The sequence below is a fragment of the Nuphar pumila genome, chromosome 2 (assembly GCF_984573655.1).
Source record: "Nuphar pumila chromosome 2, dmNupPumi1.hap1.1, whole genome shotgun sequence".
Classification (NCBI taxonomy): Eukaryota; Viridiplantae; Streptophyta; class Magnoliopsida; order Nymphaeales; family Nymphaeaceae; genus Nuphar; species Nuphar pumila.
In genome coordinates this window covers 28,388,169-28,415,497 of record NC_143250.1, presented here as the reverse complement: position 1 = coordinate 28,415,497, position 27,329 = coordinate 28,388,169, and the positions used below count along the sequence as shown (strand labels likewise).

At 37.2% G+C, this 27,329-nt stretch overlaps 1 protein-coding gene across 2 annotated transcripts; it reads left to right on the top strand.

Moving 5' to 3' along the window:
• Positions 1 to 4,850: 4,850 nt before the first annotated feature.
• LOC149845106 (peptidyl-prolyl cis-trans isomerase FKBP53-like) lies at positions 4,851 to 22,572 on the top strand. 2 transcript variants are annotated; one of them, XM_089997465.1, is made up of 11 exons: positions 4,851 to 4,920; positions 5,069 to 5,142; positions 19,898 to 20,127; positions 20,217 to 20,350; positions 20,450 to 20,768; positions 20,863 to 21,096; positions 21,221 to 21,494; positions 21,927 to 22,014; positions 22,109 to 22,150; positions 22,270 to 22,318; positions 22,396 to 22,572. In XM_089997465.1, the coding sequence occupies exons 1-11, from the start codon at positions 4,908 to 4,910 to the stop codon at positions 22,472 to 22,474; spliced, it is 1,536 nt and encodes a 511-aa protein (XP_089853591.1). In that variant the 5' UTR covers positions 4,851 to 4,907; the 3' UTR covers positions 22,475 to 22,572. The 2 variants fall into 2 exon arrangements, with proteins under 2 accessions (XP_089853591.1, XP_089853590.1); XM_089997464.1 differs by having other exon boundaries at positions 4,852 to 4,920; positions 21,218 to 21,494.
• The last annotated feature ends 4,757 nt before the right edge of the window (positions 22,573 to 27,329 follow it).

Genomic DNA, 27,329 nt, shown 5'->3' with positions numbered 1-27,329 from the left:
CATAATATGAAGACTGCAATAAAAAAAGCATATGGCGTAATAGATGATCCACTACAGTGAAAGGGCCATGGCCCTATTACTATCAGGAGAGATTATTGGGATGAAATGTGCGATAAGTAGGCAGGAGATGCATTTCGAAATCGCTCTGCGAAGGCTGCATAAAATCGAGCGAAAATGCCTGAAGCTCATCTACACACAGGTGGATCTAAGACATTTGGGAGCCACCTGAAAAAAATGGTAACTCATCAATATATAATATTAATTTTATAAGTATTGTTGCAAACTTGTGAACTAAATCTTTTGTCCTTTAACTTCGCAGGAAGCATAAAAATGAGGCATTGTACCATATAAGGATGTGTTTGTTGAAATACATAAACGGAAGACCACGAGAGTCTTCGTATCAGAGAAGGCGAGAATGACAACGGTATGTAGTTATTCTATTAATAATCATTGCAATATGCAAGTTATCATAATGTTATCATTAATTATTAATGCATACTTTAAACATTATTTTGTAGGAGGCATATGTGCAACAGATGGTAGAGCGATATGGCGATGACGCTACTCAGCATCCATCATTTGATTCTGCAGCATGGGTGACTGCAGCAGGTGAACCCAAAAAAGGTCGCGTGTTCGGGTTTGAGAGTAATATGAACACTTCACCAGTTATTGCTTCTTCCAGTTACGACTCACAGACTTCTTCCGCCGACATAAGCTCCAAGCAGCAGTCTATTCTTTCCGGTGATGATGTACGCCAGATCATTAAGGACACACTGAATGACTACTTCCATGACATTGTCGCCCCCTTTCTCCGAGATGAGTTCAACAGTTTTGTACTGAACAGGGAATCTTCGATTGCAGGTCCCTCTCAGGTATAATCACATATTCAGTTTTTTGTCTGCCTTAGAACACATATGAGCATAATCGAATCACATATATAACTTTTTGCCTGCCTTAGAGCACATATGAGCATGATAGAATCACATACAAAGTTTTTTGCCTCCCTTAGAGCACATATGAGCATGCTATAATCACATATAAAGTTTTTTGCCTGCCTTAGAGCACATATGAGTATGATAGAATCACATATAAAGTTTTTTTGACTGCCTTAGAACACATATGAGCATGCTATAATCACATATTCAGTTTTTTGACTGCCTTAGAACACATATGAGCATGTTATAATCACATATTCAGTTTTTTGACTACCTTAAAACACATATGAGCATGCCAAAATCACATATAGAGTTTTTTACTGCCTTAGAACATATATCATTCATGATAGAATCACATATAAAGTTTTTTGCTTTGCCTGCCTTAGAGCACATATGAGCATGATAGAATCACATATAGAGTTTTTCTGTCTGCCTTAGAACACATATGAGCATGCTATAATCACATATTCAATTTTTTGACTGCCTTAACACACATATGAGCATGATCGAATCACATATATAACTTTTTGCTTGCCTTAGAGCACATGTGGGCATGGTAGAATCACATATAGAGTTTTTCTAACTGCCTTAGAACTCATCTGAGCATAATATAATCGCATATAAAATTTTTTTAATGCCTTAAAACACATATAATTCATGATAGAATCACATATAGAGTTTTTTGCCTGCCTTAGAGCACATATGAGCATGATAGAATCACATATAAAGTTTTTTTATTGCCTTAGAACACATATGAGCACATGATAGAATCACATATAGTGTGTAATTTATTTCATTATATTTTGTTTATCAATACTGACTGTTCTTTTCTTGTGTAGGCTGCTAGCGATAATCAACGTAGCGGAGCTGAAGGGACAGATAAAGGCAATAAACAAGAAGACACACAAAATCTTGGCAATGATTAGAGAACTGTGTTGAAGAAGTTCTATTTTTTTTTGTTTCCAAATTGTAATTGTTGAATTGTAAATAATTAAACTTATTAATTTTAAGGTGGAACGATTAATTGTTGTAGATTCCTTTTATATGAAATTTTATGTGTAGTTTGTTTTTTATTTACAAGAAATATAATTTGTACAAGAAATATAAATTGTACCGTTCTCGGTATTTAATTTTCAAATGAAATTTTTTATTTTTTTTCGTGTTTGCGACGGATTAGCGATGGATGTTTTCGTCGCTATGCATATAAATCTAGCGACGGCTTAGCGACAGATGTAAATCCGTCGCCAACCGAGGTCGCCATTTAGTACCGGCGGATTGGCGACGGAATACGTCGCTCGTTATTCCGTCGCAATTAGCGATGAACCGGGCGACGAATTTATTCTGTCGCCAGTTAGCGTCGAAAAATTCGCGACATAAGCATACCATTTCCTCATCGTCGCTAAGCCCGTTTGCGACGGATTAGAGACGGAATGTGGTCGTCGCTAATCCACTGCTTTGTTGTGGTGACATGCTAGATTTGGGCGGTCCAAAAGTCAGTTCCCACTAAACAAAACCTATAGAGCACATCTACAGTATTAGACATGCAAAAAAATACTTAAAATTATGATTTTTGAAGTAGCCTAAGAAGACAACCAAAACGGGGGCCTAAGAAACACACACACACACACACACACACACATATATATATATATATATATATATATATATATATATATATATATATATATATATATATAGAGAGAGAGAGAGAGAGAGAGAGAGAGAGAGAGAGAGAGAAATGTGTTCCTTAGGGCTCCTTTTTCATTAGGTCTCGATAGGCCCCTTCAAAAATTATAGTTTTAAATATTTTTTCTCACGTCTAACACCGTTGATGTGATCTACATGTTTTGTTTAGTGGGAACCAACTTTTGGATCACTAGAATTTGACATGTATACATGTTTTTTCAGTGATCCAAAATCAATGGCTATGAAGGTATCAAATTTTCCTGGCTCAGAAAAATATAATTTTTTTGTAAAAAAAACATGATCCAAGAGTCGATTCTAACTAAATCGAGCATGTTAAACATATCTCACGGTTCAAATCTATCATAAAACACTTAAAACCTATGGGGTAGAACGAAAAATGGGCGGGCCCACAGGTCTAAACCACCCTGTCCGACCGAGCTCAAGTAGGCCCACATGTCTAATGGGCGGGCTGTCGGCCAAGTATCTAAGGATGTAAATGGTATGGGTTTTGATCAGTTACCCAACCGACCTGAATCCGTTTTATCGGGTTTGGTTAAATTTTTTGCATCCGACTATATAAATCGGGTCAGCTTTTGGTGTTATGTGGTCGGATTCAGTTTGGATTCTGTGTTGCAAAGAAATCTACTCAAACCCTTGCATGTTTTAAAATAACTGTTAATATTCCAACGTTAAACCTCTGTTTTCGAAAAAACACCATGTTAGTAAACGTGTGGGCCAGCAATGACGTACTGAAGCAACCTTTTTTTCCTGTACTTTTTAGTTTTTTACCAGTAATAAACTTTCTTAAAAAAACTTTGCGTTCCTAAATATAAGTGATCGTGCAATGCTTTAAAATTTAACAACAAAAAGCTTAAGTTCCCATTTATCCAAATTCAAACAGTCGGGTTTGGATTTTATTCTCAATTTGGATACAGGTTTGGTTTGAATTCTTTTGCATCTGGCTCCGACTCCCAAACCAAATTCGATTAGGCTCTGTTTAGGAATCGAAGACGGTTATCATGTGTCACTCATCTCATGCATTTGGCTGCTGTTTAAGAGAGAGTTGAAGAGAGCCTACTTTTAACTCCTTGAATCAAAAGGATTCCGATGGGTTCCTAAATATTCTATGATTCAATTTTTTATCCCATTTACCTCTGTAAATCTTATATTCACTTATTTTACCTCAATAAACAATAGGATTCTACCTTAATAGATCTTATATATAAGCACCTAATTTATAAGCCCTGGCCCAGTCCAAATACCATGCTAGGTTAGGTGAGAAATCAGAAGTGGCTATAAACCTGAATCTTTGAAGGAGTTGTTTATGGCTTCCAACTAAAAGAGGGCATCCACAACTCCTCAAAAATTCATTTTTCCTTGAATTCTAGTAGTTCTACTCAACCCGACTTCTTGTAACTCCCTTTAACACGGGTTCCATACAAAGGGTAAATGACAATAGGATTAGTCGGATTTGGTATATGCTGCATCCGACCCTCATTTACATTTTGCCAACTAGGGGTGGCAAAATCTGACTTGACCCGCCAACCCACTTCTTAGCCGGGTTAGGGTTTGGCTTAAACGGGTTTGTGTCGTAAACGGGTCGACCCGCCTAACCCGTTTATTAAACGGGTTGTGTTCGTGTTAGGGGTATGCCAACCCGCCAACCCGTTTAATAAACGGTTTAGGTGGGCACGTCAACCCGTTTGCACGAACCCATCAACCCGCCGACCCGTTTATATATATATATATTAACTTATATATATATATTAACTTATCTAACCCTAACTCCGACCCGCTAACCCGTTTGACCCGTTTAATAAACGAGTTAGGTGGGCGGGTCAACCCGTTTATATATATATATATATATATATATATATATATATATATATATATATATATATATATATATATATATAAACTTATCTAACCCTAACTCCGACCCGCCAACCCGTTTAATAAATGGGCTGCCGTGTTGTGTAATCGTGTCATGTTGACCCAACTTGTTTATTAAACAGGTTAACCGTGTCATGCGGGGTTACCCGTTTAATAAATGGGTCGTGTTCCTGTTGAGGTATTCTGACCCGCCAAACCGACAACCCGACCGCCGACCCGATTGCCACCCCTACTGCCAACCGGCGGGTAGTTGACCTACCCATTTGTGCCAGGTGTCTGACCCGTGAAATGTGCATAATGGGAGGGAGGAGAAAGGGTTTTTGTAGGGTTTAAGGGAGGGAAAACATAAGGGATATCACCTGCCCATTGACTGTTTTTCTCTCTCCAAAGAAAATGGCTTTCTGGGGTAAGATTTTCCCGTGAATTACTTTTTTCTTGTATTCTCATTTCAGAATAGATTTTTTCTTCTCGTTCTGTTTTTCTCTGGAGTCTGACTTGTCTGTGTTGATTCATGAATATGGTGAAATGGGTCTCATCGGTTCAAATGCTGGAAGGGGTGGAGATCAAATCAGGCTGCCCCTTCACTCTTCAATCTGTAAACCAAAATGGGAGGCTTCACATCTCTCAGGTATGCTTACTCAGTCCTCATGTTGACCATCAATACAAATGAAGGATTCTTTTTCTTCGTTTTGCGTTTCTGGGATTCTACTTTGTGAGAGGATTTTTCACTTATGTGTGCTCTTGATTGTACTGTTTTTTTGGTCCTTTTGTTTATGGGTGCTTTAGTTTCTTTTGGGTTTTCCCTTTATTATTTTTGTGTCATTGTTTATGACAACTTATGGATGCGGTGCCATGACAGTGATTCCAACAAACTGAATAGATATAAAAACGCCCGTAGACACAAAAAACAGATAGCATCCGAGGCAATTTGAAACCTCATTTGATATTAGGAATGCATGAAATACAAGAATCTCTCTCTCTCTCTCTCTCTCTCTCTCGATATGTATATATATATATATATATATATATATATATATATATATATATATAGGGAAATAAAAACCTCCCCAATTGAAACCCTCCTAAACCTCCTCGATGGAAATTTTTTGGTGTTTCTTTTTCAAAATTCTGACCATACAGTTGTCTTCAGAATGATTGATTTACTATAAATTGACACTTGGATCATGAATTTTGGATAGAAAAAAATGGTATTTGAAGCCTAAAAAATGTATGAAAATTGTATGCTGTTGATTTCGAAACTTATAAAAACCTATCCATGCATCGGAATCAAATGCTCCAAGAACTGATTCCTATAAAAACAAGCATATAGATCACATCAGTACGACCAGAATTTTGAAAAAAACACCAAAAATCCAATAAAACATCCATTGGGGAGGTTTTTATTTTTCTATATATTATATATATGACCATCCAATCAAAGGAAGGTCGAAAATCTACAATTGATGATAATCGATGGTGTTCCTTCTCTAACTATCAAGTTTTTCATCGATTGAACTTTACATATTGGATTTTTATTATTCATTTAGTGAGTGACATGTTTTGGATTATGGATTTTCGATGTTTAGATGTGTTTTTGAGAGCGCTAATAATCAACAGTCCACAATACTTTGTATTGTAAAGTTTTGAGGTTGTTTTTCAAAAATCTAACCCTATCCATGTGTTCTGCATGATTGATTTGCTAGAAAATCACACTTGGGTCATGTTTTTTTGAGAAAAAAATTTTTTTAAGCAGAATATTTTTTAAAATTGTAGACTGTTGATTTTTGAATATTATAAAAACCTAACTTGGTGTTGGAATCAGATAATCCAAAAGTCGATTCCCACAAAATCAAGCATGTAGATCACATCTGTATGGTCAGATTTTAGAAAAAAATAGAAACAATCTTTCCAAAACTCATTTGGAATCACTTCTTGGAGCATTTGATTCCGATGCATGGATATGTTTTTATAAGGTTTCAAAAATCAATGACTTATAATTTTTATAAATTTTTGAGGCTCTAAATACCATTTTTTTCCTTCCAAAATGCATGATCCAAGTCTCTCTCTCTCTCTCTCTATATATATATATATATATATATATATATATATATATATATATATAGAGAGAGAGAGAGAGAGAGAGAGAGAGAGAGAGGATGGTGTGCCCCCATGTTTTGATGTTCCCTCATGTGCCCCAACCCTAAATTGGTTAATCGAATCAAATGGTTTAAAAAATCCTACATATATGATCTACCAGAGTTGTTAGTCAGGAAAGCGGGATTCGGGAAGCGATTCGGGAAGCGAGGCACTTTCAAAATTTTAGGAAGCGAAAAACGCGAGACAACTTAGAAGCAAACCAAGAATCATCTCGAAAGCGAGAAGAGAAGTGAACCGGACGCGACTTAGGAAGCAAATCGAAAGCGACCTAATTAGAAGCGAGGTGGAAGCGAAGGGAAGCGAAAAAGGGAAAAAAGAAAGAGAAACAAAAAAGAAAAAACAAATAAAAAAAAAGAAAAAAGAAAAAAGGAAAAAGAAAAAAGAAAAAAGAAGGGGAAGCAGAAGCTTGCTTCCCCTAAATGGGAAAACGTGCTTTTCTCAAATTTTTTTGGCCCTTCCCAGCACGTTTCGAAAGTGCCACGTTTCACGCTTCTGAAATGCGCTTCAAGAAAACGCACTTCCCCATGTCCTATGACACTTCTGGTAACTCTGCAATCTACATGGTTTGTTTAATAAAAAACTTGTTTTGGATCACATCATTGCAATGTATAAGAAGGATTTTTGAAGGCAGAAAAAATCAACGGCTCACAATGCACCAAAATTTCACCACTTTGAAAATCATGATCCTATTTCCAAAGAATACAATCCAAGATGTGGTTCCTACCAACCAAACTATGCTAAATGCATCCGTAGGGTTAGATTGCATGAAGAGGTGTGCTTGACCTTGGGGCACACGAGGGCACACCATCCGATTTTTCTCTCTCTATATATATATATATCACTAGAATATGAGAACTACCATGTGAACTGTGATTTTCATGGATTCTTGTTCTTTTTTCTTAAATCTAAATGTGCAGATGTGTTCTACATGTTTGGTTTTATAAGGACTAGCTCTTGAATCATCTTATTATGATGCATAAATGAGATTTTTTAATGCTTTAAAATCAATGGCTCATAATCTTCATAAATATTCAAGCACCCAAAAATCATATTTTTTCATCGAAAATAGCGATCCAATAGTCAATTCCTGGCAAATTCACCATGCCAAACACATCTACATGGTTGGATTTGCAATTTTTTTTTGGAAATGCCCAATTCACACAATAGTTATCATATATATATATATATATATATATGTGTGTGTGTGTGTGTGTGTGTGTGTTGGGACGTGGGGGTTATCTAACATTAAACCATAGTCACAAAAATCGGTATCAGCTATGTCTCGACGAGGCTATTTCTCACGATATTATAGATTTAGTAATAAATCTCAGAAAAATCTCAGGGCTTAAAAAAATAACGAAAATAAGGAAATATCATGCTTACATAATAAAATACATATATAATAAAGTGAAAATGCAAAATAGAGAAGAAAAAGACATTTAAGATGTTGAAAATAAATAAAAGCAATAACAATAATTGATAATGTCATGATATTATCAAATTGCCAATATTTTCAAAATATCATGGTATTTTACCTATAATATTGTTTGCTGAAAATACAGTGATAATATCACGATATTTTGAAAATATCGTTGATATCTATGACTGCATTAAACTAGTTATATTGACATTGACTGCATTCAACTTATTGAAATTACAAGAACACTTTTGAAAGCAATGACATCTTGAAAAAAATAAATGATTATGTTTTGAGGCCAAAACAGTTACGTTCACTTTTCAAGGTCAAACAATGTGGGGTTTGAACTTGAACTTGATACCCCTTGGTTTTGATAGTATAACCCAATGTTGTAGTATCATAACTATCATTGCGAATTGGCCAATTCATATCGTATCAGCCAGAAATTGGTTCGAAACCAAGCTTATTCAGCTTATTTTTTAAAAATAGTTTATTTTTTAATATTTTAATATCTTGTGATGTGTCATCTGCTGGTTAAAAATTGGCTGATTCAGTTTGATTCAATTCAGAATTGGAATACGTTGATTTCCTGAATCATTTTAAAAATCAATTCAGGGGTGATACCGATTTTTGACAATAATGGTGTAACTATAACCTATACAAATGACAAAAATTACAAAAGCATGAACAAAGATTGAAAGATCCACAAGTTTTTTTGGTCAACATTGCTATTGTTCCTTTGTGACTTATATTGTAAAGTTGCGTCTAGAGTTTGTTTTGCTTTTGTTGAGTCTGATGTAAGCTGCCCGGTTCAGGTGAATCAATACCCCGAAGGGGCAGCCCGTATACTTGAACTGTAATAGCCTGCGGGCAAAATTGTGAATGAATAAAATGCGTTGAGCTTTCTTTTGATCACCCCCGTTGTGATTGCAATTATTCTCCCTCTATTCTCTCTTGCTCTCTTGCACTCTGATTACAAGCTTTCGCTACTGGCAAGCGAGCGACAAGTAGGCTTGCGGTGGTGAGGAAGGACCGTCGCACCGCGCTGGCTTATTGAAAGAAATACGCCCGTGACAAGTGGTACCAAAGCTCGTTCTCGTGTTAGGGAAGAGACTCTGGAGTCAGTGTCGACAAACGCGTCAACATGTTACGATTTGTGAGCAAGACATCGTGGCGCCCTATCAAAACTTGCGTAACACCAAAGGCATGGTAGTTGAGGAGATGGGTTCACCTCAGGGCCAAGAGGAGATGACTGCAACTGTCAATAGGCTGGTGGAAGATGTGACTTCGCACGAAGAAGCGATTTCACGCGCAGTTGAATCGTTCAGTGGACTGAATGATGTGGTGGCGAGCCTACAAGAGCAGGTGATCTTGCTGATGGAACATGTCACTTCATTGACGACTATAGTGGCCGACTTATAGACTGAAGTAGAGAAGCTTCAGTTGAAGAATCACACATTGCAGCGGACAGTGACCCTAAATGGCGGAAATGGTGAGAGACCATCAATGATTGATGTGCCAAGACCCACAAAGTTCAATGGTTCTTGCGACAACAAGGCCATTGAGAATTTTTTGTTCCAAGTAGAAGACTACTTGAATATTCAGAATATGATCATTAAAGATCTTAGGATCAAGACTGCAACAACTCTACTCGATGGAGATGATATCGCTTGGTAGAAGCGGAAGCACAGTGATATGGAGAGGGGTAAATGTGTGATAGACACCTTTAACGACTTCAAAATGGAGTTGCGCAACTACTTCATGTCGAGGAATGCGCAGAGATAAACTGACAAATTGGTGGCGGATCTTAAACATATTGGTTCGTTGCAAGACTATGTCAGAACGTTCTAGAAGCTTATGCTTGAGGTGCCTAACATGCCAGACAAGGACAAGCTCAACTGATTTATTGTGGAACTTCAGCCATGGGCACAGTCCGAAGTGGAAAGGAGCAACTCTAGTAATTTGGAAGATGTATATGTGACGACCGAGCGTTTAGTTGACACTCAACGCAAGCCCTTCACCCCATCAACCAAAGTCGGGAAGAAGCCTGACCACGGAGGCAAGAAGGATGAGTGACGCGACAACAAAGGTGAGGCATCAACACGCCATCAATCCGACAAGAAACAAAACTATACAAAGTATAACAACAACAACGAGGGTGCGGTTGTGACATGCTGGCTCTGTGGCGATAGGCATATCGCCAGACAGTGCTCAAAGCGCCTCGTGAAGGACGATGGGCATGTCAATGTTGCGCAGGAAGAATGCAGTGATATTAAGACCATGCAACCAAAGATGGAGGCTATGCGATCGATCAACGCAACGAGAAGTTGCACAGTTGAGAACATGTAGGTTAACAAAGAATTGATGTATCTCGAAGTCATTACGAATGGAAAGTCTACTTCAGCAATGGTAGACTCCGGGGCCACACACAACTTCGTCTCGCGGGAAGAGGCGGAGCGGTTGGGCTTGAAGCCAGGGCCAAAGCAGAGGATCATCAAAACAGTGAACTCTGAGGCCAAGCCCATCCTTGGTGAAACAAGAGATGTGGCTATCGAAGTGGAGAGTTGGGCCAACAAAGCCAACTTCTCTGTGGTGCTCTTAGACGATTTTAATATGATTTTGGGTATGGAGTTTCTGCGGAGCTAGAATGTTATGATGCTGCCAAAGTTTAACACGTTGACGATTATGAGGCTAGACCTGTCCCACACAGTGCAGTGCTTTACGCAGAAAGGCAAGTCTTCAGTGTTATCGACAATGCAACTGAAGAAGGATGTCAAGCATAGGGAGCAGACATTCTTAGTTGCCGTGCATGCAGAAGAAGGGAAGGTGCAAGCAACAGTGCCGCTGACCCTAGCCCCACTATTGGAGAAGTTTCAGGGGGTGATGCCTCCAGAATTGTCAAAGCGTCTTCCACCACGACATAAGGTCGATCATAAGATTGAGTTGACCCTAGGAGCGAAGCCTCTCACAATGGTTTCATACCGCATGGGGCCAGCTGAGTTGAAAGAGCTGCCCAGGCAGCTGGACGAGATGTTGGATGCAGACATCGTTCGTCCATCGAAAACCCCATTTGGCGCCCCGGTCTTATTTCAGATGAAACATGACGGCTCCAAACAGTTATGTGTGGATTACCGTGCTTTGAACAAGGTCACGGAGAAGAACAAGTACCCGTTGTCACTAATAGCAGACTTGTTCGATCAGTTGGGCAGTGCCCGAGTCTTTTCAAAGCTAGACTTGAGATCGGGTTACTGGCAGGTGAGAATTGCAGATGGCGATGAGCCGAAGACAACTTGCGTCACCCGTTATGGTGCTTACAAATTCTTAGTAATGCCATTCGGGTTGACGAATGCTCAACCGCGTTCACGACCCTAATGAATCAGATTTTCTACTCGTACTTAGACAAGTTCGTGGTAGTCTACTTGGATGACATCGTGATCTACAACAACAATATGGAGGAACATGTCGGGCACTTGCGAAGAGTGTTTCAGGCGCTAAAGGAGAATGACCTCTGTGTCAAACAAGAAAAGTGTCTTTTCGGGCAGGAGGAGATCAACTTCCTTGGCCACGTTGTGGGGCATGGTGTGCTGCGTATGGATGGGCAAAAGACAAGGGCCATCCAGGAATGGGTTTCGTTAGGTAAAGTACCAGAGTTGCGGTCATTTCTTGTTTTGGCAAACTACTATCGACGTTTTATCGAAGGCTATTCCCTCATTGTTGCACCCTTCACAGATTTGTTAAAGAAGAATCGGGTATGGCTATGGACAAAAGCGTGCCAAGATGCCTTCGATGACTTAAAGAAAGCCTTAGTTAGGGAGGCAGTGTTGTGACTGCCTGATCACTCAAAACCCTTTGAGGTCCACACAGATGCATCAGACTTTGCCATCAGCGGAGTTATTATACAGGAGGGTCATCTGATTGCATATGAGAGTCAACGTGAGATGACCGCCATCGTATATTGCCTCAGGACATGGCAGCACTACCTTTTGTGTGCCCAGTTCGTCGTTAAGACGGAAAATGTTGCCACGAGCTATTTTCAGACATAAAAGAAGTTGACGCTTAAGCAAGCTCGGTGGCAAATGTTTTTGGCTGAGTTCAACTTTGCCTTGGAGTACAAGGTTGGAAAGACCAATGTTGTGGCGGATGCCTTGAGCCGCAGGGTTGAACTGGCAGTTGCACGCGCGAAACCTTCTGAAGTGCATTTGGAGGGCGCATTGCTGAGTCGCATCCGTGAAGGTACGCAGCAGGATCCAATAGCACAACACCTTGTTTCTCTGGCGCATGCAAGAAAGACTCGATAATTTTAGCTACAAGACAACTTTCTCGTGATAAAAGGAGGACGCGTCTTCGTGCCGCGGTGGGAAAGTCTCCGCCAAGAACTGCTTAAGGAGTGCCATGATACACTATAGGCCGACCATCCTGGTCAGGAGCAGACCTTAGCACTTCTTGAGCGCGGCTACTATTGGCTGCAGATGAGGAACGATGCAGAGGGGTATGTGTGAACATGCCTCATCTACCAGCAAGATAAGAGGACAAACCAGAAGGCTGTCAGTCTTCTTGAGCCTCTACTAATTCCAGAACGTCCTTGGGATAACATCTTCATGGACTTCATTGTTAGTCTGCCAAAGGTAGAGAACCTCAGTTCTATTTTGGTTGTGGTGAATCGTTTCTCAAAGTATGTCACCTTCATCCCAGTTTCGAAGGAGTGCCCTGCAGGGAAGACTGCAGAGTTGTTTGTAAAACATGTGGTGAAGCACTGAGGCATACCAAAGAGCATTGTGAGTAATCGCGATGCTCATTTCACGGACAAGTTTTGGCATTAAGTATTTCAGCTACTTGGCTCTGATTTGTTGTTTTCAATAAACTTTCACCCGCAGATAGATGGGCAAACAAAGCGCATCAATGGGATACTCGAGCAATACTTTAGGCACTTTGTTAGTGAGAATAAGAAAAATTGGGTAAAGCTCCTTGACGCGGCACAATTCTGTTATAATCTGCAGAAGAACGAGTCTTCAGGCCACAACTTGTTTGAAATAGGCTTGGGGCAACAACCACTGACCCCACACACTCTTGCTGCGCAAGAAAAGGGAAGGCCATCCTTCGCCTATCAGTTTGTTCGCGACTGACACAAGCAGAATGAGCTGGCGAAGACATTCCTACATAAGGCGACAAAAAGAATGAAGAAGTGAGCAGACAAGCATCGTCGGCCCGCTGGGTTCCAAGTTGGGGACCAAGTGTTGGTGAAGTTATATCCAAGTCGCACAAGCATTTTCTGCGTGCGGCACCGCGGACTGCTCAGAAAGTATGAAGGACCCTTCACTATCATAAAGAAGGTGGGCAAGCTGGAGTTGCCCCCAGACTTCAAGGTGCACCCGGTTTTGCACGTGTGCAACCTCAAGCAGTTTCATCCAGACGATGGAGATCTAGAACGCAGCGTGCCACAACACGCTCTTATCATACAGAGGGCTCCAACAGCACAACGAGCCGAGAAGCACCTCATCACAAGATCAACTACTTGGGCGAAGCGAATAAATACCTAGTGCAGTGGAAGGAAACATCGAAATTTACGTGGGAGCAAGCTTTTCGGACGAACAACCGCTACCCGACTAAAGTCAGGGCTTATCATGAAACAGATGGCGCCGAGGACGGCGCATGATTTGAAGGGCGAATCATGTTCTCTTGTGACTTACATTGTAAAGTTGCATCTAGAGTCTGTTTTGCTTTTGTTGAGTCTGATGTAAACTGCCCGATTCAGGTGAATCAATACCCTGAAGGGGCAACCCGTATACTTGAACTGTAATAGCCTGCGAGCAAAATTGTGAATGGATCAAATGCGTTGAGCTTTCTTTTGTTCACCCACGTGATTGCTTCTTGTGATTGCAATTCTTCTCCCTCTATTCTCTCTTAGTCTCTTGCACTCTTATTACAAGCTTCCGCGACTGGCAAGCGAGCGAAAAGTAGGCTTGCGGTGGTGAGGAAGGACCGTCGTGTCGTGCTGGCCTATTGAAGGAAATAGGCCCGTGACAACTATGCTTATGTAAAAATATTCATCTTGGCCTGCACATGGTACAAAAATATGTCCATGATTTGTGCACAATTAACAAGAAATGGGCATGGTGAATCATAATATCATTAGACAAGAATGAAGAAAAGCATCCCTTCCAGGTTAAAGTTTATATGCAATAGTCATAAACCTCCTATTTAAGACAATAGCAAAACAGAAACCAAAGGTTTTGATCTAAGTTTAGAACACTTCGCACCAAATAAGAAAGAGGTGAGAAAATAAGGTAAATCAATTGTCTAGAATAAGAAATAATAGCACTTATCCAATGGAAGCTGCAAAATCTTGTTCTCAATGGCCAGTTTTTTTTTTTTTTTCCTTTTCTAGTTTCCGTCTTGCTATAAAGATTTTGTTCAACTTCTTCCTAATACATATCATGTGATCTAGTATGCTAATTTGGATGGTCTTGCGGCCCTTGTCTTCATAATCTACTATATTTTCTTAAATAAATTTTTTCTTTCAGAACAGTTTATTAGTAGGATAATTTCCTGCCTATATGGCAAGACTAATTTCATGAGGTTAAAATGTAATCAAAAGAGCGGTAGTACAATGGGCAATCCAATAAGGATAAAAACAAACAAAAGAGTGCACAATCACTTAGTCCACCAAGGGACAGTACAATTAAGTGAAACACAATAAAAAAGAACACAACAATAGCCACCATGGGCAAGCACGAATCATAAAAATTATAGTCTTTAACTTAGAAAATGCTTAAGAAAGCATTACTCAAATACAAGGAAGAAGTGCTTTTAAATAGGCACTTCAGGACTCAAAGGGGCTGGCTAATCCAACTAGTCGTTGGACCAGCCCAACAGCCATATTCAAAAAAGAAAAATACAAAATAAAATAAAAATGCAAAAAAGAAAAAGATAGGTCAGCCCCTAAAGGACTGATTGAAATTGACTAACTGAGTGTACCACATGAGCAATGTTTGGTCTTATGATGGATAAGTAGGTCAAGGATCCAATCAATTGCCGGTATGGAGTTAGATCTTCAAGAGGAGTTCCATCCTCCAATTTTAGCTTTGCATTTACAACTTTCGGCGTATCAACCTTCTTGTCATAAAAAATTCTAAATTAAGCAACAATATCTGCAACCAGCTTCATTTGAGACAGGATATATCTTGTAGGTTAATAAGCCACTTCAATACCTAAAAAATATCTTAGAAAACCAAGGTCAAACATATCAAAATGATTTTTAAGAACATTTTTAATTTCACCAACTCTCTTTTTGTCACTTCTTGTAATGATCGTATCATCAACATATAATAGAAGAATAATAATGTTGGTACTTGTATCTTTGACAAAAAGAGTACTGTCACTATAGCAAGATTTGTAATCCAAGTTTAATATAACTTTGCTAAACCTATCATACCAAGCCTTGGGGGTTTGCTTAAGCCCATACAAAGTTTTTTTCAATCGAAGAACCTTTCCTCTCTCGATCTCAAGACTGAGAAGAGGATCCATGTACACTTCCTCATTTAAGTCACCATTCAAAAATGCATTTTTGACATTAAGTTGATAGATAAGTCACTTTTTAATGGATGCTAAGGCAACAAGAGTTCTAACACTAGTTATACGAGCTACGGGAGCAAAGGTTTTCTCATAGTCTATCCCATACTCGTGAGCATATCTTTTAACCGTTAGTCTTGCCCTATATCTTTCCAAAGATCCATTCCTTTTTGTTTTGACTTTATAAACCCACCTACAACCTATAGTCTTTTTTGCTAAGGGTAATAGTTGAATTTCCTAGGTCTTGACTTTCTCAAGGCCTTCTAATTCATGGCATCGATCCAATCGGGAATTTTTAGCTTTATTATAGGTTGAAGGTTCATAAAAAGAATGAATAGACATAGGCAAACTCTATATCTAGGAGAAAAGGTTTCATAGGATACGAACCTTTTAGGAAGTCTAGAAGTTCTACTAGGTTTCCTAACACTAGCTTCACCTAGATTTTGAATTTGTGTATATCTATCAAGTGCACATGGAGCGTTTTCACCCGTTTTTCTACAATATATTTGAATATCAAGATTCTAGGTATCCTCCATGTGAACACCAAAATCATCAAAATGCATATCATCAAGATTTTTATCATGTATAATTTCATTGGAAGCCTTTTTAAGCAACGAGTCAAATAAAAAGGAGTACTCAAGATCATCTTTAGGCCTATCAAAATCAAAACCATTTTCATTCTCGAGAAAATTTATATTGAAATATATAGTTTGTCATTTTTTATATCATAGCATTAATAACCTTTTTGGTTATTGGCATAACCAAGAAACACACGTTCAAGGACTTTGGGGGATAATTTATCTCTTTTTTCAATAAGTACAAAGTATTTACATCAAAAAACTCTTAATCTACTCAAATCAAGAGAGGTTTGATAAAGTTTTTCTATTGGAGACATGTTTTGAAGAGAGGATGAGGGCATCTAGTTTATAAGACTGCAGTCAAGGCTCCTTCAGCCCAAAATCCTTTTGGAACATTTTTTACAATACATAAAGTTCGCATAGTTTTAATGATATGATGATGTTTTCTCTCAGGTAATCCATTTTATGGAGTATTTGGACAGGATCTTTGACCTGAAATCCCGTTTTCTTTCAAATAATTTTTGAAATCATTAGAAAAATATTCACCCCCGAAATCCGACTGAAAAATGACAATATTAGTTTGAAATTGGTTTTGTATAATCTTGTGAAATTCTTTGAAACATGAAAAAACATCAGATTTTTGCCTCACAAAATATATCCAATTATACCTAGTATAATCATCAATGAATATAATATAATAAGAGAGCTTCCCTTTTGACATGACTGGAGCTAGTCTCCGTACATCCGAATGCACAAGTTCAAAAGGTTTGGTAGAGACAAAAGTTCTAGAGCAAAAATGAATTTTCTTTATTTTTTTAAAAATACAATCATTACATATAAACTCTTTCATGCAAGGGTCTTTCAAAAAAGGAAAAAAGGTCAATTTAGATACATTTAGATGGCCTAATCTTTGATGCCATAAAGATATATCTTTTTCCTTAACAAAATTAAAAAAATAATATTTAGGTAAATGAAGAAAATCCATGTAGTAGAGATTTCCCCTCGTATGGCTTTCTCTAATTAGCTTCCCTGATTGACGATCGTGCACCCAACATTTATTTGATGAGAAAGAAACCTCATACCCATAATCCAAGATTTGCGAAATAAAAAAAATTTAGATTGAGTTTTGGAACAACTCTAACTTTAGGAACTTGAAAATCTTTTGAAATATTCGTGAATGTTCCAATACTTTTTATTTTCAAATTGGTTCCATCGACAGTAGAAATATAAGAATTATAAAAGGATTTTGTGCATTCGGATAGAAGAGATTCTAAAGGAGTCATGTGAAAGGAGGCACCAGAGTCAAGAATCCACAAGAGCGTACCTGGAGGGGAAGAGGTAGATACGGTGACACCGGAAGTAGAAGCAATGATGAAAGATGCCTTAAGGAATAGTTGCAATGGTTTCGTTAGATGCTGAATAGAATCCTTAAGATCTTCTCCTTTTATACTCGCATTTTCACTCTTTTTAGGTGTCTTCAACTGTAGCCACCTTCTTTTTGAGCTTAATGCAATCCAGTTTGATGTGTCTTAGCTTTTGTCAAAAGTGGCAAATGTTCTTTCTTCCTCCTCCTCCATTGTTATTTTTTCAAAATTGAGGTGGTTTATATGTTCTAATATTGTTGCTGGGTCTTGACACGTCGGGAGCCTGCTCACTTCCTTTAGACAAGTCAAGTTGAGTCTTGACTTGGTACACCTCTCTAAGAGCATCATCAAGAGAGGTGACATTGGTCATATGCAAAATGTTGGACCTAACTTGTTCAAACTCGGGTCTTAACCCGAAAAGAAAGGTAAATAAATGTTCTTTATCAAGTTGCTTTTGCCTCATTTCAATAGAGGGCCCTTTCTACTTAGGCTTAAGCAATGATAACTCATCCCAAAGAGGTGAGAAAGGACCATAGTAATATTTTAAACTTTTATCTCCTTGTTTAGTGGTGTGAATTCTCTCTTGAAGAAAATATTGTCATGCCCAATCTTTTTGCATGAACATATTCTTAAGAAAGATCCAAGCCTCACACACTCTTTTGAATTTAACTATATTTGTGGCAATCTTGAGTTCCATGCTATTTAGGAACCAAGAGAGAATTTGGGATTTTCGGCTTCCCAATCTTCTACCTTAGTGTTGAAATCATTGATCGCTTTATTTTTTTCTTCATCACTAAGAGCTTTAATTTGATCCCTATCCTTTTTGGTGAGTATGAGTTGTGGTTCACATATGGTACCACTCACATACCCCTATAGTTTTTTGCCTTTGATATGATGCTCAATGGCGGAGGCCCACATTAAGTAGTTAGAGCTGTTTAGCTTGAACACGATCACTGTCATATATTCTTCTTTGCCCATCTTGATTGAGAGAAACAAAGCTTGTGAAGGATCCTTCTATTGCAACCACGATCTTTGGAAAAGCTTTAAACAATCCTAAGAGCCTTAGGCTCTAATACCATGTAATCAGAAGAGTGAAAGTACAATGGATAATCCAATAAGGATAAACAACAAACAAAAAAGTGCACAAGCACTTAGTCCATCAAGGGACAATACAATCAAGTGAAGCACAATCAAAAGAACACAACAATAGCCACTATGGGTAAACACAAATCATAAAAAAATAGTCTTTCACTTGGAAAATGCTTAAGAAAGCATTACTCAAATACAAGGAAGAAGTGCCTTTAAATAGGCACTTGGGGACTCAAAGGAGCTGATCCAACTAGTCGTAGGACCAGCCCAACAGCTATATTAAAAAAAAAATACAAAAATAAAATGAAAATACAAAAAAGAAAAAGACAGGTATTTCAGTTTACATAAAACAGAATATATATATATATATATATATACACACACGTGGACACACTTTAACATGAAGAACCTCTGTCTCTGTAGTACTCTCAAAAATCAAAACTCATACCCTCAACTTTTTCATACATCATCTTGTTCTCTAGTGATTGCACCTTCACTTGACATTTTAGGGTTCCCACTTCCCATTTATATATGCTCTTCCATAGGCTGCAACCACATGCATTTTTTCTTTGTATTTTAAGTTCTGAGTATTTCTTGAATTTATTTCCTTGCTCCATTATTCTTGGATATGGTTAGATGGCATTCTTCATCATCAGAATAAGGTGACACCGAGACCATGTCCTGAGTCAGTCTTTCTGCTGCCGTTAGACTGGCAATTTTAGCATGATCAGCCACATCTCTCCTCCTCCCAATCCTCCAAATCTATTGAAAAGCATCATAGAGGTCTTTTGACCTGATGAACTCCTCCCCTGAGACCAACTGAAGTTGCAACGATAAACATGCAATACAAAAACAAAAGGAAAAAAATTCAGTTCCACTTACTTGGTAACTATCCCCATGGGTTGTTGGATATTTATAATATAAGTTAATATTTGTGTTTAATGTATTTTTTTTCAACTTTTTTATCTTTCTTTTAGTTAATTTTATTTATGTTTTGTTGTGTCCTTGTCTCTGACAATTTATGAGTGCAAAGAATGATTGCAAGTTCTAAGAGAAATTTTCTTCATGGACATGCTAATTTCTTATAATATTTCACTGGATTAGTTCATGACAGAATATTAGTATGCATATATGGCAAAATAGCATTATTATTCCTCAGAAATACTTATATTCTTTGTTTGATGTGAGTAATTTGGTTATTTTGTGTAGGCTACATTGGGTAATGGTTCATCACCGAAGAAGAGTGTCCTCCAATGCAATGTTGGAAATAATGCTCCTGTCCTTTTGTGCTCTCTACTTCCTGAGAAGATGGAGTCATGCCCAATAAATCTTGAGTTCGAAGAGGAAGAAGATGTGGTATTCTCGGTTCTGGGCTCAAGAAGCATACACCTTTCTGGTTACCATGTTGGCCCCAACCATGCTCGTGATGAGGACGAATCGTATCCTCTAACTGTAAAAATTTGGGTCAGGTTCAAGAATTGTTTGGGGAGTCCTTTTTATTTCACTTAGTTCCTTCACTGTCTGGAAGTGATTCTTATGGAGAGGATATCGACATTGAGACTGAAACGGATGAAGAATCAAGTCGTTATGGCTCGGAAGATAAGTATGAAGATGATTTTATTGATGATGATGATGCTGAGGTGTTTGATGTTTCTCATCAAGGTGCCAGTGGAGGGATAGTCCCCAAGATCTTTTGAATGTCATGCATTTTTTCTTATAATAAGATTTAATGTCAGTGATGTTTTTTTGCATGTGATGCAGTTAAAATAGAAAACATAATTGATGATGAGCAGCCTAGAAAAGATACTGATGGACCTAAACTCTTGAACCTTCAGACTAATGCAAATGCAGGAAGAAGGCGTTTAGTCTTGGAAGACTCTGATAGCGAAGTTGAAGATGGTTTGCCTATAAGTACAGGAAGTAGAAAAAAGCATTCCAAAGTTGATGAAGCTAAAGCAAATCTTGATGAACATCCAGAAGAGGAAAAAAATGTAGGAAAGCATAAGGAAGGTGAAAATAGTCATGTTATAGGCTCCAAAAGAAAGAATGGTGCTCTTGGTCAAGATGTAGACAATAAAAAGTGAGTGTTGAAACATTATTTCATTGTTTTTACTTCGTATATTTTGGTCGTAAGTGCTTAGTATATGAGTTTTGCTGATTTAAATTAATGTAAGCTATGTGGATAGGGAAGAGGACCCATCTGAAACTACTGGCCTTGAAAATAGTGGGAAGGCAAAGAAGAAAAAAAGGAAAGCATTGAAGAAGCAGGAGCTCCCTGAATTTGAAGCTGATATGTTGAGAACTGCATCTGGAAAAGCATCTGATGCTCAACCTGAAAGGAAGAAAGGGCCTGCCAGTGAGAATGTTGAACATGATAATGCTGGATTGAAAGTAACGGCAAAGAACTTGTATGATAGTCTGAATACGGTTATTGCAATTTTCATCTATTCTGAAATTTTTGAGCAATAGTTTATCAGATAATATGTCAGTCTCTAAGTTGATTTTGACTAATTTATACTATTTGTGCAGAAGCTTTTCTGACAGTGCAAATCATAATGTTACTGAAGTCCAAGAGGTTAAGAAAAAGAAAAAGGAAAAGAAGGAAAAAAATCTTGAAACTGATAAAAGCCCAGAAAAATCAAAGTTGGCAAATACAGGAGGGAAAGAGTTGGAGAATCTATCCTCGGTGGGCAACCATGCTGATGAGCAAACTATAGAAGGGTTGAGAGCCTTTCCAAATGGCTTGGTTATTGAAGAGATATCTATGGGCAAGCCAGATGGAAAGCATGCTTCTCCTGGATCTAAGGTAGGCCAATGTTATGGAAAGCTGAGTCAATGACTAGTTCGGCCAACAAGAAACTGAGCAAATTAGGCCTTAAGATTCGTTTCATTCTTTTATTATTTTTGATAGATGTGCTATAGAACTGTTTTGGAGAACTGGCTTCTTTCAATTCAGTGCATACCATCTCATCTATGTTTACATTGTTATTTGTCTTCATACCATTCAATAATGTCAGTTTCATATGTCGCATGCCCAAGTTGTTCTTTGAGAACAGAATTATTTGATAGCTTCAACTCATTATATACTGGCTTTGCTATGTTCATATAGCAGCTAGTCTTCGCATCTTTGCCTGTATTCCAGCAATCCATTTAGTTTGTGCAGTTACTAATTTAGATCTTAAGGTTGCACTCACCCTTCTATGATGGTAAGATGCAAAAGTTGGTTTTTTGGTGCCAGGTTTCTGTACGCTACACTGGTAAGCTGAAGAATGATGGTTCAATTTTTTATTCCAGTGTTGGTCAGAAGCCTTTCAAGTTTCGCTTAGGTAATGGAATTTGAAGTGTTCACTATTTCTTAGTTTGATTTTTTTATGTGAACTTGAAAATGTTCTTGTCATTTATTTGATTGGTTACTTACAGGTATGGGTAAAGTTATCAAAGGATGGGATGTTGGAATAAACGGTACAGAACTGAACTTTGATATTAACCAAGCTATTGCACTAAATGCCAAATAAAGTGCCTTCAAACTTTTTTTTTTCTTTTCCCCGTTTTGGCTTATGAACTGTGCATTTGTTTTTTAGGAATGCGAGTTGGAGACAAGAGGAGGCTAACCATCCCTCCATCTATGGGGTATGTGGGTTTTGACTGCCTTTTTTTGTGTTGATTGGTACATCTTAATTTCTAACCTGATATCTCACATCATGCAGTTATGGAAGCAGTGGAGCAGGGAAAATACCAGGGAATGCTTGGTTGGTGTTTGATGTTGAGTTGGTCAATGTTCATTAAGCCTGTTACCCTTTCTTCCCTACCTTTTCTGGAAGATGTTCTCTGGATTGGCGAATTCTTTTTTGGTTAATGCTGCATTATATATATGCATTCCTTTGTCAATGGATGCAATTTTGATGTGAATTTGAATTCTTTTTTGGTTAATGCTGCATTATATATATGCATTCCTTTGTCAATGGATGCAATTTTGATGTGAATTTGATTGTACTTGTCATTTAATGTTTCTGATAAGCTTAGTAGGAGGAATTTTGTGAAATATTCTTTAGAACTAATTGAACCAGCTATTCTCCAATTCTGTATTTACAGTTTCGTAAGAAAGTTGAATTTGTAACTTGTGGCACACATTGGCAATCTCTATCGACCTTCACGCTTTAAAGGAGAGGTATGGAGATCAAGAAGAAATCAACTAGTAGAGTTTTAATGATTGTATAGAGCTGTGTCGTCATCTTACATAAATTTTCAATTCTGAACCCTACATAACATAATAGTCAACTAAATGGGAAATTTCAAGGGAATGAGATTGAATGTGAATTTGCAAATGGTCTTTGCTACAGTCACCTATCTCCTAACACGTGAGTTGAATACTCATCCAAGAGTATATCTGACCATAATGGATTACGTCTCTGTGTGCAGCAATATCAAAGTAGGTGGAACATTCCCTCCAGGTTCTTTCAAATGTGAACCTTGAATTCTGAATGCAAACTAATTATTGAGTCGAGATATGTTAAGGATACTGCAGATCATATGCATCAGAGCAATCTGGGTCCAAATAAGGCCAGCATAGATCCAACTCATAAGGACGTTCAGATAGACTTAACCAGCACAAATAGGCTAAGATAAGCTCAACCGAATCCAATAAAGATAAAGATGATCTTGCAAACTTACAATGAAAGATATCTCAAATGTATATTTGATTCCTACAGTCAAGGAAAGTAAATCCCAGCTATCGTGTAACTCTATTCAAATGATAAATGGAACCTCTCATATTTGCAGATTATTGAAGAAAGATTGAGAGAGAAATTGGTTTGATCTTAGGCAAACTCTTACGTTATATATATCATTCTTGTGAATGGTGTATATTCTGTGTTGTGAGGATGTTCCAGACATATATGACTTTTGCAAGTTGACAGAAAACATGTCCTCACAAAGATTCTTTGGAGATAGAAAAACTTTATAAAAATCACATTTTCCTGAATACTTAGGATTTGAGGTTGAGATTTTAAGGTGTGTTAGTTTAAGTGTAGAAAGCCATAAAGTTAAAATCTTAGAGGTTGATTCCTCATGGTTTGAAAATGAAAATTCATGGAAGCTATTGCAAAATCTGTAATTTTCTAGAACATATTTTGTCAAATAACAAAAATAGTAGATGTTATGTGATTTTTAGCTCTATGTTGGAATCGAATTTAACTTTGGGTTTTTTGGGAACTTAATCAGACATATCAAGTCACTCACTGAAAAAATCTCAGTATTTAATTTGTTTTGTATAATTTATGACTAATTTTTCATTGGGAACACAGAATTGGACAAGACTGTTTTGTGAATAGAAAATAAATTGTGCTTACAAAATTTTTAATTCTTAACCTTTAATGAGTTAAGGTATGAGTTTTTACCTATATGCATGTAATATATGTGAGAATCTTATGTGAAAATCTCAAAGCCTATTAGATGATTTATGACATAATTTATAATGATAGGTAAATTCTGTGACAACAATATCGAATTGGAGAAGTGTGTTTGAATGCATATCATGGTTTCAAAGTGAGCCATATTAATATGGAATGGTTTTAGAAGTGAACTAGATGAATACATGATATACTAAGGTACAATATGTGGATCTATTGAGGCAGTGTGATTGTGTCATCACTTGTGAATATCTTTTGAATACTATATTATAAATTTTTATCATAAAGTTATAATATACAACATGATGTGTTAATGTACAATATGAAAAATATGCATGCACGTATGGATGCTCATGAATGAGCTTGTGATTAAAAAAAACTAATGTGGTACCTTAAGTTCATAAATATGTTGTGTGACATGTGATGATAATGTGCTATAAGGCATGCAAAGCATGCATGTACACGAGATTGCTCATGTAAGAGCAAGTGGTTGAAAAGAACCAGTGGGGTACTAAAAGTGTACCAAGTTATAAAAAGAATATATATATGCACATAATATAATAAATGCTTGACTGGTTTAAAGGCACTAAGGCATCTGAATGCTCGACTGATTTAAAGGCACTAGCGCATACTAAATAAGTTATCAACATAAATAAACTAATAAAATTGTATAACTGTCATGAATGAGTAGTATGATACTCATGTCATTAAAAACAATGTGAAAAGTTACCCTTGAGGGGTACTTGGGTTATTGAGGTATGAAGTGTTGAATGATTAAGGGCACATGTGATAAAATGCAATAGAGCCTTATCTTTAATAAAAATAACCATTAACTCATTCAAACTCGGGCTTATCTTGAAAAGGGTAGGTAGCAAGAAACTTTGTTGGATCATTATATATTTTGAGAGCAATGACGTCTCATTGGTCTTTAGTTCTTGAAGTTAGGGGGTCAAACTATCAATATATCCTAGGTGGTAGGTCCAGAAGTGGTATGATGCATCTTGTTTACCACCATTATGGGTTTTTTCTCTGTCACGAACCACACTCAGTAGATCCATTTCAGCAAGTCACTAAAAAAATTTAAAATACACGGCATAACAAACACTCGAGTGGTCTCTTTTGATTGGATGATGGTACTGTGTGAAACCGTAGGAAGGATAAAAAGAGAAACAAAAGCCTTAAACTTGAAAATTTTTATTTTGTGTGAAAATGTGCCCTAATAATGCAAATGCTTAATCATGAATATACTTATGTTTATGTTTTGTAACATGTTGCATGAAATGCATTATGATAGGATGTTGCAGTGCTTGGCATGATAGCGGGATGCTGCAGGTGGTGTCAAGAACCAACTATTTAGATCTAAGATTAGTTTTGAATAGAAAGACTTGTTAATTTGTTTTGACAATTGTTTACAAATAATTCATTAATTGATAAATATTTTAAATTGATTCATAAATTATCTTATCTCTTTATATTTCATATTCAAATTTTACAGTTGAAACAAATTTATACTTTGGACCTAGACTCATGCCCAATACGAGAATTGGATCTAGTTCTATGTTGAGTTATTATACTTGTAACTCGCCCAAAATTCTAACCATAATCAGAATAAATGTTTTCACTGTATTTTTGTCTTTTTTAATAAAGGGTTCTTATATTTTGTTATGTCTTTCACAAACTTAGTTTTAGTGGGCTAATATACATTCGTGATTGCGCTCAGGCGGGCCCTCTAGTTCTTAGTCCAATTAGAGCATTTCCATCGATAGAGTCTGTATCATTTAAAAAAAAAATTTGTTTTATTTTTTGTTTAAAATTTTGGAGTGTTACACCTAACTTTCAAACATAACAAAAATCAAGTCATTTACCTTGTCTAAAAACCAATTTTCACGTAGAGTCCATTTTGAGTATGATTTTAACTCCCAAATATAATGAATTTGGTTTTCACTAGAATGATGATTTAAAGTAGAGTATGTTAGTTTTCTAATGTACTAAACTGCACTACAAAATGATGCACGGTTAGGAAGATATGAACAAAACAAGTTAACCTATGAGTGTTGTCAAAGCCTATTTGTCTAACTATGAGTTAAAAAAATGAATTTTCATCATCAGTCAACCAATTGTCATCAAACATAACTTACCTTTTTTAGCCCAGAAACACGTGGAGATGAGGATAGACCTCATCTTACCTTTCAAAAACAGGAGATTTCATGGTTGGACATTCCCTAAGTCAAAACCTATCCTCCTATCCTATAAATTTTTTTTATTTCTTATCCTTTAAGAAATCTACCAGCTAATCAGAGCTTGCCACCTTAAATAATCAACCAACCTGAATGAGGCCACTATACAATAGCCAGATATGGATGTTTGAATTCAATTAAGGTCCAAAATCCACGACAAACCTATAAATATGGTTCATTTTCTCTCTTTTTAACATCTATAACCTTTGATCTAGTATTTATGACCTAAGAGATATAGAGAGTGATAAAGCATCCTAGCCCTGCCCCAATACCCTGTTGAGTTCTTTAGTCATCCTTTAAGTCTAGATCCATCTCCCTATTGGGCCTGAACTATTTAGTAGGGCTACCTAAATTGGTGGTAAGTTTTTTCTCTTTATTTATTTATTATTTTATTTTATTTATTGAGACGTGTTTATCTTTAATTTTCATATTTTCTTGGTTTCTCTATTTTATTTAGTGTTAGTAGTGCATCATACCATTAACCTTTCTTTTTTAGGAGATTGAACCAAGTTACGCCAGATCGCAAGAACTACACAACAAAAAGTTGTACCATTGAATCAGCTAATCCCTGCTCAACGGATGTGGAAAGGCTTGTATTTTTGAATAACAGAACCCTTGTTTCTCTGAGTCTAACCTAGGTTCATCTTTAAAAAAAAAAAACTTTCCAAAAGTAGGGATTCATAGAATGGTGATCATGGTAGTATCTGTTCATTTCGGTAGCAGCTTTTGACAGCCGTGGATCTGCGAGGTTAGCGTTTTCTTGTGCTTTGGATCTTGGATCCGCTAAGGATCCATAATCTATCCCTTCTCAGTTGCATAGTACGAACTTTCCAAGCTCATATCTTCATAATTATTGGGCCAATTTATGCATGCTTGATATCATTGGAAAGCCCTCTTCAACAAGATTTCCCATCATTTTAGTTTTTTTTTTTCAAGATTCCCAGTGTAGGTGCTTGAAAAATCTTGATTTTTTTCTCGAGGTTGGTATTCGGGTGC